At 43.2% G+C, this 18,502-nt stretch overlaps 1 protein-coding gene across 1 annotated transcript; it reads right to left on the reverse strand.

The window, feature by feature from the left end:
* Positions 1–780: 780 nt before the first annotated feature.
* prima1 (proline rich membrane anchor 1) lies at positions 781–13,786 on the reverse strand. Its single transcript, XM_074692632.1, has 4 exons — positions 12,985–13,786; positions 12,038–12,179; positions 9,609–9,741; positions 781–3,405 (listed from the first exon to the last, which is right to left on the reverse strand). Exons 1-4 carry the CDS (start codon positions 13,264–13,266, stop codon positions 3,306–3,308), a joined length of 657 nt encoding a protein of 218 aa, XP_074548733.1. The 5' UTR covers positions 13,267–13,786; the 3' UTR covers positions 781–3,305.
* Between the last annotated feature and the right edge of the window lie 4,716 nt (positions 13,787–18,502).

Raw genomic sequence — 18,502 nt, forward strand, 5'->3', positions numbered from 1 at the left:
CACACCTGTCATGCACCAGGTGTATACATTGGTAACATTCTTTGATTAGAGAGCAGGTGAGAAGATGTGGTCCCATCCTGGCTGCAGTTTTCTTTTTGATTCAGAAACCCACATTTTGAAGAATCTGTGAATAAGCATCCTTCCTCCATCTATGCAGATACCTTCAGAGAGGCTTGTTGACACAGTGACAATCCCTGGTCCCCCCGCCTAGTGCTGTCACATTGCTTTTATTACAGTGAGATCCACAGCGCCCTGGCTGGACAATGCATGAATGTTTAAATTGCTCACTGTGTCCATCGGCATTACCATCAAGCTGCACATCTAAAGCAGGGAAGGCACAGTCCTCTGGTCGCTCATTCACATTGTAATTCATTGACATTCCTCTTCATTGCACCTCTGCATCAGCCTTTGCAGCACAGGTTTGTCCCTTTAGTTTGTTACACATCATTAACTGCAGTTAATGCAAATTAAAGCAGGAATGGGAAAATGTCCATACAAGTCAGTGTAACAGTGTAGCCTCTTTAACAGAGGTGTTTGAACTCATTATCTTCGTTTATCTTCTGTTACTTTTTATTACAGAAACTTGTGTTCCTGCTGTAGCTGCAGAAATCCCTCGCACACACACACACCCATGCCTTGTTTCTGGCATTATTACAGATTGAGCCCAGAGCTTGCACAATATGCAACCTATAAGTTTTCCTTCATCTATCATTAAGCCCCATGGAGCGCAATACGCTTGATAATCTCACTTCATTAAAGATGCACTGTGTGAGACAGACTGATGAGAACATGTCCTCGGCTGCAGGAGGGAGGCGGGCTCAGGAGACACGGCCAGCACGGCTCAGCCCCGAGATGTGAACGGCACTACACGGCAGGCTAAATATAACAATCTCACTTTTATAACTTTGTCTACATAACAGCAGAGTCATACCTGTGCGTTGCATCTGTTTAAACACAATAGACTGTAGCTCTGTTGTTCTGTACAGTTTTATTTACAACTGAAAAACTCAGCAATGAAATCAACTTATGCACATCTTTCTATCTGTTTGGTATGATGCATAAATTGTGTTTTGTACTATTGATTGCCATATATACATTAATGGCTTGCTCCATCAACATGACAACATTGACATTATTCTAAATAGTAGCACATTGTTTAACTATGTATAAACATATGTTCTGTTACACTGTACATTAATTAACAGTCCAGAAGGCAGATCTTTAAATATCAATATTTACATTCATGCATCCTTCATTTCTCTCATATAGGTACATGGTGGGGTATACTTTTAGCTAATACCTGTGCATGTTCAGATGCAAGCATGTGTTTTCCCCTAAATCTCCACAGTTTAGCCAATATCTATACTTCACTGACAGCCACAGAGTACAGCCCACTCTCAGTACACTCATCTGCATGCACACTCACCTACAGACAAACACACCCTCACACATGCACGCTCAGACACACACACACACACACACACACACACACACACACACACACACACACACACACACACACACACAGTGACACACACACAGATTAAATTAAAAAAAAAAAAAAAAAAAAGAAAAAAGAAGCAGAGCAGCGTTGAGTGATGCTCCAGTTCAGCTCAGTTGTGTTTTTCTTCCAACAGGGATGTGAAGGATGCCTGTGACAGCACAGAGTCTCTCTCTCTCTCTCACACACACACACACACACACACACACACACACACACACACACACACACACACACACACACACACACACACACACACACACACACACACACACACACACACACACACACATCCCTGCTGAGGCCTTCCTCTGTGTGCAACCTGATCTCTGGCTATTGGCTAAGTCTCCCGTCTCTCAGCAGTCACAAGGTCAGCCCTGGGCTTAGGTCCCCTGTTTCTATAGTGATGTGCTAAGCTTGCTTGGCAGACAGAAAAATGAAGATTGTCAAAACCAAACAGAAACATGGCTGAAGGCATCTAGCTGACCCCAAGACTCTGAAACAAGCCAATTTCAACACATAATTGAGATTTAACTTGTTTTTGAAGGGGGCTCTTGGATTGAGAAACAAACTGAAATCTGGCTTAGGATGCAGCACATACATTATGTTGGGAAAACACACATTCACATAGAACTTCATGGAGACCCCCGTGTTTTAGCTGAAGTCTCAGGGAAACAAAGAGAAGCATATCAAACACCCAGAGACGAAACAACTGATACCACAACTCCTTGCAGAGCGAGCATGTTTTCTGCATCAGCGTCTCGACAAACTGACAGCAGGCTTAAAGCATCGGAGCATCACAAATGAATTGTATGGTTTATAAATTATTCACTTAAAAAACAGAGCTATCAGGGAATCAAATGAATTCATCAAGATGTTCAACGGTTTGCAAAGATGTGCAGAACTTACAAGACAGTTTTCTTTTAAGTAGAAAAATAAATCCAAAAGGTAGTAAATAAATTGAGAAAAAAAATCAATGAATGACAGGAGAATATATTACATTGAGATACGTCTGGGTTGGCATTTTTGGCATGATAAAATAACCACAATGTCCGGCGTTGTTGTCGCGGCTTCTCCTTTCTATTGAAATGTGGATTTCTTTAAATTGCATAGTCAGATGAATCCACATGTCAGAGCCGAGAGCGACAGTACCATCATGCCTCTCACAAAGCATCTGTCTCAGAAAATGGAGAAACAAAAGATGGACGGTGTGGGGATTGGAGTATAAAAAAAGTTGCATTCTCTTGTAAAAACTGCATGCACGTTATTTATTGTGTGTGATGGGCTGTCCTGTGGGGACTGCAGGGCGGCTGTATTGTTCCGTTGCAGATGTCAACTCTGTGTGTGTGTGTGTGTGTGTGTGTGTGTGTGTGTGTATGTGTGTGTGTGTGTGTGTGTGTGTGTGTGTGTGTGTGTGTGTGTGTGTGAGGTCTGGATCTGCAGCAGACTGGCAGACAGTCCCTCTCCAGCCAGCAGCCAACCAGCCTGTCAGCAACACTTGCTGTTACTAAGAGCATAATGTTCAGCCTGCTGGGCCACTTTGGACACCATGGGGGCTTTGTGGGTCTTTCCTTTCCATCTTTCCTGCCTTGATTTTTTTCTCCTTTCAGCTTCTACAGCCCGTCTGGAGCTGAACGGTGTCTTCATGTCCGGGCAACATGCCAAGAAAAGAGGGAAGGTTTACCTATTTGAAAACCTTGGGGTGAAACCCTTTTGCATTCTGGGTGAGGAGGGGTTGTTGTGTTCTGTAGAGGGTGAGAGACGTTAATGGTGATATCACATCCTGCGTCTACCGGGAGACAGTCTATACCACAGTGTTGTTTGTACCCATGGCCTTCTTGTTACGGATGCTCATGGCATATTCCCCGCGACTCGTCCCGTTCTCCTCTTTCCGGAGTGGTTTCCTGCGAACAAACATTTTCAGAAAGTAAGGACAGCTCTCTTGAAAATAACAGATGTGATGCCAGCTAAAGGCCATGCCATTAAACAGTTTCTAGACTGTTAACCTTTAGGGCTGATTTGATTTCTCCTACTGCTCTGGGTGCATGCCATGGTCTTGGCAATCCTTTCTAATAAGCTCAGTGTTCAAAGGTCACTTTTGCAAGGAGACAGGATGGAAAAATACATCACAACAGAGGGGATAAGGCAATTACCTCTTCTGACTGCTAGATGCAATCTTTCCTCTAAGTAATGAGCGTGTGTGGCTGTAAAAACAACATGGTAATAAGATCAATACTGTCATATTTGCACTCAACACTGGTTGGGCTTTAACAGTCACTACTTGATTCGTTCTGGTGCAAAAGAAAGCTGCAACACATGATCCTTTTCCTGCTCCTGGCCTGTGAAGAGCAGGATCATTCAATGCAGCCCCTTTCATGCACTCCTCGGTGCCTTTGTGGTTATTATATTTGTCCAGTGTACTGTGGCTTCTGCACCGACCCCCTCAGCTGCTCTCTCCTGCTCTGGCTTATGTAACTCAGAGACAGATCTGAATACAGTTAGTACAGTCATTGTCCCACTCAACACTGTATATTGCCTTCATTGCCACAGAGGACCCTTGAGCGACATCTTCGTTCAGTGTCTCCCCTCTGAAAGCACTGGCCTGGCGGTCCAACTTTGATGAACAGTTATTCCAAGTCCAATCCAGCTAAAATCTTTTTTTGGTCTCGGGCATCATGCAGAGAGGGAAGTCTTACAGGGTGAAATGAGCTCTTATGTGACATAATGCAGTCCAGTTCATCAGCCCTGGAAGGAGGGCTACGTGTGTTGAGTTTACATTTAGGTTTGTGGAAAATTTTAATTAACTTCAGATTGAAACATAAAATCAAATTTCCAAAAACACCGTGCAACTTTTGAAAGCAGCACAATCCAATGTTTGCTCAGCAAACCAGAGGAAGATTTCATAAAGAGAAAACACTGATGAGGTCAGTGGTCTGACCCTTATGTCAGATAACGCTGGCTTGTTTTAATATTAGTTTGTTTGATGCATGCCGTGCAGCTGAAGTCAGTCAAAGTATTTACTAACATGAAAACATTTTACTGATTATGTTTGATTATTTTTTAATAATTTGGAAAATTCATGCAGGCATGTGACAAAAAAATTATTTGGAGGGAAAAAAGGAAAAAGAAGAAAAAAAGAAAACGGGGAATACATTTAGTTGTTAGGTTGTAAATTTTTTGTTGTCCACAAAATATTTTACATCCTGAACCTATTCTTATGGATGGGTACCTTCACATTTAAAACAATACGGTACCTATTCCCAGTACCTGGCAATCGGTACTGGTACTCAACTATTCCAGTTTTCGGTACTTTTTTGTGTTTATGTGGCAAAATCTATCATTTTTTTCAATGATAAAATATATTTTTTTGAATTTAACATATTTATTCTTTAGTATATAACCTTGCAATGCTGTGTTCATGGCCAGCATGGAAAATCCTGTACTCTTCCACTCCCTCACAGTCACAAGGATGCTTTAAGGTACCTAAACATGGTACCTTTGGTTTTACATGAATTGGTACCTGGTACTTTTGACAGAATTCGGTCAGTACCCTTAAAAGTACCTAATTTGGTACCCATCCCTACCTAATCTGCAGCAGTTATTATTGCATGTGTATAATTGGAGGTTTTACTGGATTGTAATCAATGCTCCCTTGTGTATCTGATTGGATTAATTAGAAATGTCGATGTTGTTAAATTTCTGAAATTTAAAATGAAAAGCTAACTTTACATATTTTTCTTGCGATTCCTTTCCAGTTGTCAGCAGGTCAGACATAAATGTTCAATTAGGATGTGTATTCACATCTGCTCATTCCCCCACTGCTGTACACTCAATCTGTCAGCTGTCTTTTTTTTCGCTGCAGCTATACGCTTTAGCCAATCTGATTTCTCCACACCTGTTAAACAACCATCTTGTTGCTGTCAGCTTTATAAACTGTTCCTGTCTCAGCTGTTTTTCAGCTGCCACTTCATCGCTGTGAGCCACCTCTGCCCCTCTGCCTCCTGAATTCATCAGAGCTCCCCAGAAATCCTGCTCAGCTTAACGTCAACCAGTTTTTTTTTTTTTTTTCAGATAAAACACACATGCACGCACACACACCAAGAGACACATTCTTCCATATAAGGATCTTCAAAGGTCTTAGGGATTTCCTCTAAATGGGGAAAGAATTCACTGAATATTAAAGTCACGGTACGCCTGGCCAATGTAATTTACATGCTTTACCGGCATCCCAGGTGTGAGGTTAGCATTTTCGTTAATCTTAATAGAATAACTTGTCAAAAACATCTGGTGGTCATTTATCATTTCATTAAAGGTACTGCAAGGAGGGTTAGATTGAACTGATTCTGGCACACACTGTGGACAAAGCTTGTATCTGCTGATTATATCTTTTATTAGTCTTAATAGTTTCTTTGAACCCCAATGATCACTTTGTTGTCTTTTGATGCTCCAATAAGGAAGATTTTATTAATTTTTTGATGCCCCCTGCAGGCTGTATTAATTCATCATAAACCATCTCCCTTTTATTGATAATTTATCCTGTACATTTTAAGGAAGTCTAAAAAAGAGAATCCATCTTTCCTTTTTACACTCACATGTCTTACTCACTTTGAATTTTGCTGTCTACAGTGTGAATAAAACTTTTTCCCATAGCATGCTGTGAGTCATCTAGTGTGACGCCTACCCCCTCACAGCTGTTACACGCATTAAAAAATTACAGTTTAGGAATTGTAGGACTTGTTGATGGTTCATTTGCTTTCATACTCCATAAAGAGGCATCAGTATTGATTTCGCTCTGTTTCAGATCTAGCTAAAAACTCTTCACGGGAGCTTTAACTGCAGTGATAATGTCTCTGCTGTACAATAGAATATGTAAACATGCTAACACATTTGACTGAGACAGTACCCAGACAAAACATTACACCTGGTGATATCAGAGTTGCTGGCACAATGTCAGGGAGATGCTTAAGTCTGAGAGCAGCATAACAGAGATGCTGCATGCTAGTCTAATATTCATAAAGATAAATGTTTTGTGGTGGGAGATGTGTTATAAGACTACAGAGGAGCATGATGATTTCAAAACGGTATCTATTGTAAAGTGTTGTGGCTGTTGTGTGAAGTGAAGAGAGAGCTAAAGGCTAACAAGCTAAGTTTCAAACAAAACATCTGACTAAGACAATGACTCAGACTTCCAGTGGGACGCCATCAGCTGGTAGGGCTGGTATGGCGTGGGACACTAGGGATCCATGCTGGCCATGTGGGACAGATGCTGCTTACTGCGTCCCTGTGGGACCCCGGGGAAGCCTAAAAAAGGAAACTGTCCAGCCTCAGGGTGGGAACACAGTCTGCAGCGGGGGAGGTGATTGGCCGATGCGGACGCAGCTAGGGGAGTTGGGATATACCAAAGTTTTCTCAGAGGGACAGACAGCATTGTTTACAGCCAGTCTGGGAATTCTCCCACTTGGAATATAGGGTCAGTGGGTTCAATGCGTGTTACGCAACATCCTAGCAGCTCGCTAATGATTTATTTTGAGTAAATTTGACCGGTCAGTTTTTCATCTGTTATGCTATAAAAAGCTGTTTGTGATCCATATCAGTCTGGAGGGTGCTTTGGCCCTGCTTTTTCCTCCCAGGTTGTCTTTCCTCAGACTGACCATGTCACTTTGGGCCACCTCACAGGGCCGAGCACCAGGGCCCCAAACCGACCTCAACCTAGGCCCTCAATAATAGATGCCATGCTGTTGACACATGGCAGGTGGCAACACAACACTTCACAGGTTAGATGAATATTTCATATGAAAGCTGTGCAATCACAGCGCACACTCCTGTTTGAAGTTTGGGGAATGGATCGCGGTGAAATTGGGACATGTGTCGAGCTGTTTACAATTACTCCAGCCATCTGGATATTAGAGTAACATGCTATGGTTCAAAGAAACAGCATAACAAAACAGACTGCAAGAATCTGTCACCAGTTTTGACGGTGCTAATTTAGTCATTTTGGAAATAAAATGGAGATTAATAATGCATTAGTAAATATTGGATTTGAAACCATTTTCATGACTAGTATTTCCTTTTTACTGTTGAGTTGGGTTTTTGGATATACAGCCTTGCCCTTGGACAGGACAGGACCAGCTGTGATGTATTATCCGTCTTTAGACAAGCCTCCCCGAGCGCTAAGTGATTGGGAGAAGCATCTAGCTTCATTAGTCATTTGGTCTGAGTTTTGTTTGTTTTGGCTCCTTGGATGGCTGAGAGCCCGGACTGCAGCATCATGTCTTTTGCTTGGGATGGCACAGCAACACTGAAGCGCAGCGTGTGTCTGAATCCTCTCCTCTCTGCTTGCACACACCAGCCTCCCTGGTGCTGTGGACTCTGAATAGAACTATATGGAAGTGGGCTTTTTTCTCCCCGTCTTTCCAGGCCCTTTGCTACTGACAGATGACTGGCAGAAAAAGATTATAAAAAATAACAAAAGGCCAGGAGGGCTGGGACCCGCAGTGTTAGCTCCTCTACTGTCTGAGGCGCTCAGGCGCTCAGGCCTTGGCCCTTGTCCAGCTGATTTTCATTGGGAAAGCCCGGAGCACTGATGGGCTGGAAGGGCTATATATAACTGGCTGTGTTTTTCTCACTGACAAACCCTCTCTCACATTGTTATTGACTAAGAGGCTCAATTACTGCCTTTCCTTGCTTTGCTAAACAACATTTCTCTGTCCTTTTAGCAGCGTGGTTTCCTCCCTTCCTCTCAGGAGTGATGGATGATTAAAGCATCCATGACAAATGTTTAAGGAATCACATCTTCCTCGGACTGCTCTCCTATTGGCTGCTGACTAATGAATGTCTAACGAGGCTCGTCTGGCTGGACCTGCATGTTTCTCCCTTCTCATTCAGAGAAGAGGGCAGCTTGGCATGGCACAGAGTCTGCAGTCTAGAGCCCACAGAGCTTCAGGACACGACCCGCTCGCATGTATAAAAGATGTGGCCTGCGACTGAATGACTGCGCAAATTAATTCATAAATAATGACTTGGGTTTGGGGCTAGAGCCCGTATTGCAACAACACTTTCCTACCACTGCTGCATTAAAAAAGGTGCCCCTTGGCTACACAGGGGGCTGGAGAATTGCCATAATGAATTCCTGAGCCAACCACCCATTACTTCCGCTGCCTGACTTTGCCTATTTGTTGTTTAAAGAAAAGAGAAATAGGTTTCTGCTGAGGAGAGCCATGACAGGCATGGAGGCTTAATATAGTCCCATAAAAACACAAAGGTATGATAGTGAATCAGTTCAAACGTGCATCAATAAAGAAACACAGATATATCTCTCTCATTTAGCACACTGGTCTGAGGCTGCTCTCACAGGGCTGTGTGAGAGTCTATGTTAATGCCATATTTTATAGGGTGAGTAAATATGCCAGGATGATGTATCCATGTATGTTAACATGTTGTGTGTTTATGGATGGGTGCACACGAGTGTTCTCTGCATGCCTCTCTGTACATCGCTTTGCACGATGTGTGTGTGTTTGCTAAATGTCTGCGAACATTAACAGTGATGTCAGAGTGCATGTATGACACAGTGCTGCCTTAATGTCACACAGAGAATTGGGTCTGGGATATGCTGCAGGCTAAAGCCTCACGCAGCCTTTTCCTCTATTAAACCAAATGGGGGGAAAACAGTTCCCACTGCAGCCGCAGCGTCTTGGGATTCCTCTGCTCGCCTCCCTGCTTTCACTTTCATGAAACCGTCTGCCACTCTCGGAAGCTTTAGACACTTGTGCAAATGAAAACAGCACAGCGCTGAGGTCAACAGTAAATTAATTTACATGATAGAATGTTTCCAGGTGACTCAGTGTTGTGGATCTTCCTCTGTGACATTTACAGCCCTTTCCATTGTTTGACCTCTGACCTCAGTGTGACCCAGCAGGGTGATGACGGGGTCATCGTATCCTCCTGCACCACTCACACATGAAAACACAGTCTACCATGGGTCACGTTACACATGATGGCTTAAGTGGCCTGGCTGCAACTGTGTGGTCATCACTTTACAGTTTATCAGAGATGGGTTACTGATACGCTACAAGGACAGACGTGAAAAGAGAAAAAAATTGTGTCCAACCTCTTGATGGCCTTGTAGCAGATGATGATGGCTGAGAGGAGGAAGACGACTGAGGCACAGCCCACCGTTCCAAGCACTATAATGTCCATCTCCATCCACCAGGGCCTGATCAAGGGCACCATTGGCTCTGCCACTTGAAAGAGAAGGAAAAGGGCAGGAGGAGAGAGATTTGGACAAAAAGGAAAGAAGATGCATGGAATTTATTTAACACCACTGGTGTAAGTCAATACAATATTTGCTGCGATTGCATTGCTTTGGATGAAACACTGACTGAGTCTTGATATCAGATCTATAGTGATCATATTATACAACACAAAACACAGACGCATGGCTGGGATTTTCTTCCCTATCTCTGAGTTGTGAAGACGCTGTGTCCTCGCCTGTTCTGTGGGTCTGAGGTTCAACGGTCAAAGATATCTAACCCGACACCATGAATCATTTAAGGTCCCATCAGCTTTCTCTACACCAGCACTCTTGTCCACACCAATTACCTTTGCAGGAACCTCCTGCTCTTTCCACGTCAGATCTGTGGGGTAAGACCACTCACCAGGAATAACACTGAATAACATTATGTGCATCAGCAACTTTGTGTCTGTGATGCAGAACTTTCCCGCCCCTCTTTCTGCACTCCCACCATCTATAAATCAGTTTAGTCATGTGCATATCAATCTATCTATGTGTGCTGCTTTGTTCTAGTTTTATGCTCCACAGACTCTTCACTGTATATACAACAACAAACTCGTGGCTCCTGAACTCGCAGATATTTTGTTATGAATGAGTGGAAGGGTTTACACCATAGCAACAAATACGCCTTAGTAATGCAGCAGACTATTTTCTAACACAGCAAATTTCTAGTGAGAGAAAAACCAGGCACGGCTCTCCCCGGCACAGCTCACCACGTCACAAGTCACTATGAATCTAAAAGCTCCTCTCAGCCAAACTTCCATTTTAATCCTGCGTTTTGTCAACGGCTGTAGGATTTAATTCAGTCAGTGGTAAGGATCTACTTCTTGTGATAAAGCCACACTCGGAAAGGACTTCAGACACCGTTTTCAGCACTCAGACTTACTTAGGATGCCAATTTTTCCTCTTTTCTCTGAAGACTTTTAGAGGATGGATAAAGTCTCAGTCATTGTCCCAGTTTTGCATGTTAGCTATGCATAATCATTGCATATTTAAAGACTTCAGTTTAAGCAAACTCTCAGCTCTAACTGTTGTGCAAATTGGGCTACTGAGGGAACATCAGGATAATTATGCCTCTGTATAGATTAAATAGAGAACTGAGGGGAAAAATCTCTTTTTAAGTGATTTATTCATGATGTCTCCACCCTCTGCAAACATTTCTGTGTAAGGCTGAAAGGGATTAAAAATTGGCCCGCTTATCACATTTATCACTGCTGTTTATGGAGGCATCAAGCACTGTAGATGCAGCCTTCAGAGTTCCACTCATGCGTCAGCTGTAATTGGGTGTCAAACCCCCACCTTAGCTTACAGGCAGATGGTTGTGGCAGCATTAAAGCAGTGTCCAACATTCAGAGAAGAGCCTATAACTCTAAGAGCCGAGTCTGGAGATAAAGAGGTCCTACTTTGACCAGACAGGAAAAATCGCTGGATATGATTGATTAAAACATGCCGTCTATTGAGACTTTAGAGATTAAGTGCTTCTCTTTGCTCGTAATATAAAAGGGCAGAGTGTGAGTGATTTTTAAGAGTCGCAGTAATAGCTCAAAACGGCTGCATCATCAGCAACGCCTGTCCCATATTTCAGTGTGATGTTCATTAAAGTGCTTGAGAGACTATATACAAATCATAGCAACTTTCAGGGAGCAGCTGTGGGGGAATATGCTCGCCGATCTGTCACAGGATCCAAGAGTGGGACCAAACACAGAGAGGACCCGCACAGGTCTGAGCGCTTGTTGTGTGCAAGTACAAAGCATTCACACATACCCTGACTGCCTCCAGCTCAACTTCAAAACGAAAAGCTGGAACTACTGTGCCGCTTCATTAGCCCCTTATCTCTACCAAATTAAAGCTAATTTAATTAACTCATCTGTGTTTTAATCAGGGGTCCTCTGGGGGAAACCCTACCACTGAACCACTGAGCTTGGCAGCCCAGCGGGCATGGATTTCACAGGCAGATGGGTACTCCCCAAGGTCAGACCCAGCATAAATTAGTCCTGTGTTCAGCTGTCAACATCCTGCTGGCTCTACAACATGCACAGAGGACACGTATGTGCAAAACTGAGCCCATGCACACGCAGTCATATGAGGGAGGGGGTGGATGGAAGGTTTTTCTTTTGAGCATAAGAAGGGAAACACTTCACGACAAAACAGTTCGCTCAGACCAGCCAGTAACTGTACACCTGCGTTTGGTCACTAAAGTGGGACAGGTGTGAAACCAGGGACGAGCAGGAGCTGAGCAGTCTTACCTGTGGTGCCCAGGAGCCGTGGGGGAGGTGGTGGAGGCGGTGGAGGGGGGAGAGGAGGGTATCTTCTACAGTGGCATGCCAGCTGGCACTGTTCACTAACTTTCTCCGCCACAGTCCGTGAGCATGACCTCTGGAGTTCTCCCTTATGGTGAGGGAGAGAGGAAGAGAGAAACAGAGAGACATTGAAATGACTGAGGCTCTGTCCTTCAGCACATTACTCACAAGTACCATCAGCATCAACACTGTGCAGCACAAATGGAGATGCTGGAACACTTAGCAGCCTCTCACTGTGGATATCCTCTCAGCATTCTTTTCAGATCTCCAGTGTTGTTGTCACCAGGGCTGCTGTGTGTGTATGTAGTACATGCAGAATAGTATCACGTCTATGGCTGCAGCCCGCTCCCTGTAAGAAACCACCCACCAACAGAGTGGGCAGCAGGCTGCCCCGAGGAGTGTGCGTAGGTGGACTTGGAAACTCGAGCAGATCACATTACACATGAACCCTGGCAACACTGTGTGCGTGTGAACAACAGCTCACCACTATCTGTAGGCAGCAGCACAGGGCAGAGGTTAGAATACTCATCACTAACATATGCCTGCTGCAGGGATCCTGGTGGGATAACTGAATATTGTTATCATGAAAACACAGTTGGCTACTCCATGTTCCCACTACAAGGGAGCTGAGTGTGTGTGTGAGAGAGAGTAGGGAGCTACATTTCTCATGGAAACCCTGCACATGCGTGCCCGACAGCACTTCCTAAACACAGGTGTGCCCTGGTGTAAACAAAATTTAATCTGCCAGTTGCTTTTCAGTAGAGACACGAGTAACTTGAAATAAAAATAAGGCACGTGGTTCTTAGATGTGCTTTCTTAGTAGATCAAACTCTAGCTGCATTTTCCTTCTCATGCGTAAATTGACATTTGGCGCGCGTGAACATGCTCCTTACCTGGCACGAGAGTAAAAACAGTGAGAGAAGGCAATGACCGAAGAAAAAAGGCCAGAAACTTAAAGTAAATGGCATTAGATCTTGGACCAGCATTCCTCTTGAGCTCTTCTCGGAGATACTAGGCAGCGTTTCCAACCAATGAATGCAGTATACATAGGCTTGAACAGTTTGGGAAATAACCATCCACCCTGTCCAGTTCAGCGGCGATATCTGTGACAACCGTCTCCAGAAATAGTTTATGCCACAATCATTTTCCTCTTGAAATCCCGTTGTCGATAGCATAGGACAGGCGAGCCGGCGGAATGAGGAGCAAATCTCGATAATCTCACATCTCGAAAGTAGTTTTCTTTTGGCTGATTGGCACTCAGATAGCGACCTGAATCACGCCGCTACTCCGTGCAATGTGAGGGCGGTGGATGGCCCGTACCTTTACATCCCTCCTCGGCTGCAAGCATGAGTGCAAATGGGCCACTCACTCAAGCCATCGAAGTTGAAGAAAAAAAAGAGAGAGGAAAGAAAGCGAACAGAGAGGGAGAGAGAGATCCTCAGGAATTATCGTGCGGCAGGATTCCTCGCAATGGGATCACACATGCCCCCCTCAACTTATCTGAGGGCTGGATTACTGGATGGGCGAGTCCGGAGGGCAGAGCCGAGGGTTAAACTGATGCATCACCCCTCTGAGCCAAAATACAGCGCGGTGTTTTATACGGGAGCATCACCGTCCGCGCACTTGATGCAGCGCTCACATCAGCTCATCCTGACAGCGTGTGCTCAAACAAATTCTCCCTCCGCTTCTCTCTCTTAAAAAAAGAAAAAGATCCCCTCCCTCCTCCCCTTTCTCAAAAAAAAAAGAGAGGAAAAAAAGGAAAGCAAAGAAAGCACAGGGTGGTATGGGGATTTCAAAGGTGCTGCTGATGACAGTTTTTGTTTTGGTTCACTTGTTTGTGTTTGATTTCTTTCTTTTTTTTCTTGTTTAGAAAGAGAAAAAAAGCACAAGCCCACAATGCGTGGAGGCGAGTCCGTGAGGATGACGCGTAGGTACTAGACCGAATTAAAGTCAAGTGGAGAGAAAGTGAGGAGAGAGATGAGTGAGATGAGTGAAGGTGCAAGACGCCTACCGACTGAAAACATTGCTATCCCCATGTTTGATGTGCCTGCTAGAACACTCCAAGGTCCAATGGTCCCAAAGTAGGCTGAGATCAACAACACTGATGTAACCTGGCATTCACTGCTAATGCTCCACAACAGAGACACACTTATAAGATATTTATTAGGTGTTTATTTTTAAACCCCAGTTTCAGTCTACTTCCCTTCACTAAACTTTTGACACCATATTGATATAAAAGGAGGATGCTGTGAGGCCAGAGAGCAGAGAATGGACGGTTTTTAAGAGCAGAGTTGCATAATAATTGTTGGTGGTCTCCACCAGGCACAGTTATGAAATTACCCCACAGCCCACAGGCATGTACATGGTACTAGAGAGCTGATGTGACATGCACAGTTTACTGGGATTTACTAAAACAGTTAACTGACAGGGCTTATAAAACCCTGGTGCTCATATTAGTGTCACTTATACATGAGGCTGCATAGAGGATCATGTTTTTATCAGAATAACATCAACACGTCTCTGTAAGTCCTATTCAAACAGCTCATAGGCAAAGCTCCTGTGAGCAGGCTTTAATTTGTGATAAAACTGTCTGAAAATAACCCTCAGACTTCTGTATGAGCCACTAAAGCAAACCAGACCATCAGCAACAAGATTAATGATCTCTTTGTGAAGATATTTTATTTACTTCTCAGATGAGGTGATTAATGGAAAGTTACCAAAACAGCCTTTTTAAAATGTACCCATGTCAAAGATGTATGGTGACTACTCCCAGCAGTCAGAGAAGAAACTGGAAGTTAGACAACAGGGGGTGTCAAAAGCAACACAAACCAACAGTTCCTTAGAGGAGCTTTAAATTTTTTTTTTTATTATTATTTTATTTGCGGGGGAGGGGGGGTTCGTAAGTAACAAGGATATTTCTCAACCAATCAGAAACAGAGTTACAGGAAATGGATGTTCAATCTAAGAACAGAAATGTTAGATGAGTTGCAAACTATGATTTTTTTTTTGTAGACCCGTTTTTTGTACCAAGCTATCACATGTTTAATTTTGCAGGAAAAAACAACTTTTTAAAAACTGCTCTGTATGTGGTTTCTGGCATTTCCAGGGCCACACTTAAATTGGCAGTTCTGAGCACTTTGAAGCATAGGCTTCATATGAAGCATAGGCTTCATATGAGGTTGACTTAAACACTTACATCCTGACAGTATTGCTGCTGCTTGAAGAAACCAAACACTTGAGAGATGAATTAGAGTTAGGGTTGGTGTGTTTAAGGGTTAGAGTTAGTGTTAGGGTTAGGGTAAGTGTAAGTATTAGGGTTAGGGTTAGGGTTAGGGTTAGGGTTAGGGTTAGTGTTAGGGTTAGTGTAAGGGTTAGTATTAGGGTTGGGTTAGTATTAGGGTAAGGATTAGGGTTAGGGTAAGTATTAAGGTTAGGGTAAGGGTTAGGGTTAGGGTTAGTGTTAGTGTTAGTGTTAAGGTTAGGGTTAGTGTTAGGTTAGGGTTAGTGTTAGGGTAAGGGTTAGTGTTAGTTTAAGGGTTAGTATCAGGGTTAGCGTTAGTGTTAGGGTTAGTGTTAGGGTAAGGGTTAGTGTTAGGGTTAGTGTTAGGGTAAGGGTTAGTGTTAGGGTTAGGGTTAGTGTTAGGGTTAGTGTTAGGGTAAGGGTTAGTGTTAGGGTTAGGGTTAGTGTTAGGGTAAGGGTTAGTATCAGGGTTAGCGTTAGCGTTAGGGTTAGTGTTAGGGATAGGGTTAGTGTTAGGGTTAGGGTTAGGGTTAGGGTAGGGGTTAGTGTTAGGGTAAGGGTTAGTGTTAGCGTTAGGGTTAGTGTTAGGGTAATAGTAAGCGTTAGGGTTAGTGTTAGTGTTAGTGTTAGTGTTAGGGTAAGGGTTAGTGTTAGGGTTAGTGTTAGGGTAAGGGTAGTGTTAGGGTAAGGGTTAGGGTTAGTGTTAGGGTTAGTGTTAGGGTAAGGGTAGTGTTAGGGTAAGGGTTAGGGTTAGTGTTAGGGTAAGGGATTAGTGTTAGGGTTAGTGTTAGGGTAAGGGTTAGTGTTAGGGCTATCACAATTTCCTCTAGTTTCAAGGCTTTATTAATACCCTTTGTAACAAAAATAAAAATTCTTTTCTTCTTTTTAAATCAACAATATGTAATTAAAGCTACATGGAGACACTGCTAAAGAGTCAAAGAGCATCAAGGGTCCATAGCCATAGGCTGCAGACCCCTGCCCTAGACTCAGGCCCTGTTTACACAATGTTTCATCCAAAAACACTAAAAGGCACTGAAAAATCTAGGTTTACAAAGAAATGCTGAGAGAATGAAACTGCATGCCAGGCCTGTAGTTGGCGCAATAACTGTCTTTCTCAGAAGCAGCTTTCAGTGGATGTCCACCAAAGTAGAGTTAGGCCAAGCATCTGGTATATTGGCAAATGCTAAGTGCAGAAGTGGAGCAACAGATACACATTTCGTTAAAGGCGGTCAGCAGATTGAGCAACACAAGCACAACATGGTAGTCTGTGATGGTCATAACAACAGTACTCTTGTACTGGGCTTACTGTTTATCTGGCAATGGTGGTGGCTGTGTTTCAGAAAAATTCCACTCTGAAGGTTTTTAAAAGTTTGCGTTTGAGGTCGGCTTTAATGCCATTTCCGTGAAAACAAGAGGCCAAAACGCAACAATACTTTTAAGTTTCATCTTAAAACTGATGTCAAGTAAACAGCCCCTCGGGCACCCAACCAAGGATTCAATTTCTTGTATTAAATAATCTCCTTGGACCCCATCACTTAAAACACCCAAATGTTCTGATCAGCTTTTAGGGCCCCTGCCCCCTAACTTTTCATCCACACACAGCGCCCCTGCTCAGGCTTAACTGTAAAGAATCTGTCGACAGGAAATATATCTGAGCCCACAGCTTCACTCTGTAGAACAGTGCACACCAATCAAATCAAGCAGCTTATGCCTGTTTATCATTTTCATTGCTTATTCATATCCTATAAATTCCCAACCATGAGTCGTGCCCACAAGACTTCTGTCTGAAAGTGTGCTTGTGGTTTAAATGCCAGCAAAGACGGCTAATAGTGTCAGAGACTGCTTATTCCAAAATAACACAAACAGCATCAGAGCCAACTATTCAAACAACTTTGGAGTAACATCAATGGGCTTCAGCATCCAGCAGCCAAACAGCCTTTTTAGCTATGGCTGAGCATTTATCACATCTCTTGCCTATCAAAAAGCTCTTCACTGACAGTAATGGGGCTGAGCTCATGCACAAGAGCTGTGGATGACTTTTAGAGTGGAAAATCCACAGCTGCTGCTGCTTTTGGTTGTACAATGCAGGTTTTTTTTAGACTTTTTGAGGTACAAAACAAGCCTGAATTCGGCATCTAAGAGTGCCCAGCAGTTAAGCTCGTCCATCCTCTTCTCCAGTCTGTCCCAGTATCGATTATCTGACAAGAGAAAAGCACTACATCCTCCTGGTTCCTTCCTGCTGCCTCAACTCATTCCAACAAGCAGCAATCTGCCACAACATACATCACGGCCCCTTTAAAGTCAGATAAGAAAACCTCTTAATAAGATTACTGTGTCTTTCAGCATTATTATCTCTGCCAAGATGCTTAATCAGCACCTACGCGAAGGCCCAAAAATATCTCATGCACCAAGAAAAAGAGACCCCAAAACCCACTCTTTCATTTAGAGAATATTCATGTTCAAAGAACGTTGGTTTAACCGCATTTATCATCACTTTTTCCTGTATTTCTCTCTTAATACTAGGCGGGCTTTGATGTATCTTAGTGGAGGTAGATTGCCACCTACTGGGCAAGTCTTGAAAAAAGTTAACTACTGTACCTATAAGAAATCAGCTAAGTGCAAGTCCTTATATTGAGCTCTGTTTTGCTATGTTATGTGTTGCACACATAACAAAACAGCTGAAACACCTCTGAAAATTACAACTTCAACAGAAATTGATATTTATTTGTTAGAAAATTCAAATTTGCACTGACAGTGTCTCCATTAGGACATTTTTTAGAGAGCTTTGCTCTTTATTCTGCAGAGAAATATCAGTGTTTTCATTGCTTTCTTATTTTTTCTCATTTACCACAAACTTAACAACAATAAGGATCAGTTGTAAACAAGTTTTTTGGAGTCCAACCAGCAGGAGTGGATTCCCCTTTGTTCCTTTCTCAGATTCCCCTGCACTGCATCACTTTCTCCACTTCTACTGCCAAAACATATATTTGACACATTTTGTAATCTCCTTGTACCAGAAGCTGTAACAACAGGACTGATTTTAAACTCAATCACTCAATTTTTAACATGAGATGTGACAAAACAAATGAAAACCCTTCAACCTGAGGCAGTAACTTTCCAGGGATTTGTGGATTTTCTGACGCACACAGAACTCCTTTGACATTTCTACT

The sequence above is a fragment of the Halichoeres trimaculatus genome, unplaced genomic scaffold (genome assembly GCF_033239565.1).
Source record: "Halichoeres trimaculatus isolate MK-OKI-2021-1 unplaced genomic scaffold, fHalTri1.1 fHalTri1_scaffold_17, whole genome shotgun sequence".
In the NCBI taxonomy this organism is placed as follows: domain Eukaryota; kingdom Metazoa; phylum Chordata; class Actinopteri; order Labriformes; family Labridae; genus Halichoeres; species Halichoeres trimaculatus.

Excerpts from the sequence above, each read along its gene's own strand:
- prima1 (XM_074692632.1), bottom strand. The coding sequence starts at position 13,266 with ATGCTATCGACAACGGGATTTCAAGAGGAAAATGATTGTGGCATAAAC. Across the intron at positions 9,742-12,037 it reads ACGGCTCCTGGGCACCACAG|TGGCAGAGCCAATGGTGCCC; the intron begins GTAAGACTGCTC and ends TTCTCTTTCAAG. Across the intron at positions 3,406-9,608 it reads TGCTACAAGGCCATCAAGAG|GAAACCACTCCGGAAAGAGG; the intron begins GTTGGACACAAT and ends GTTTGTTCGCAG.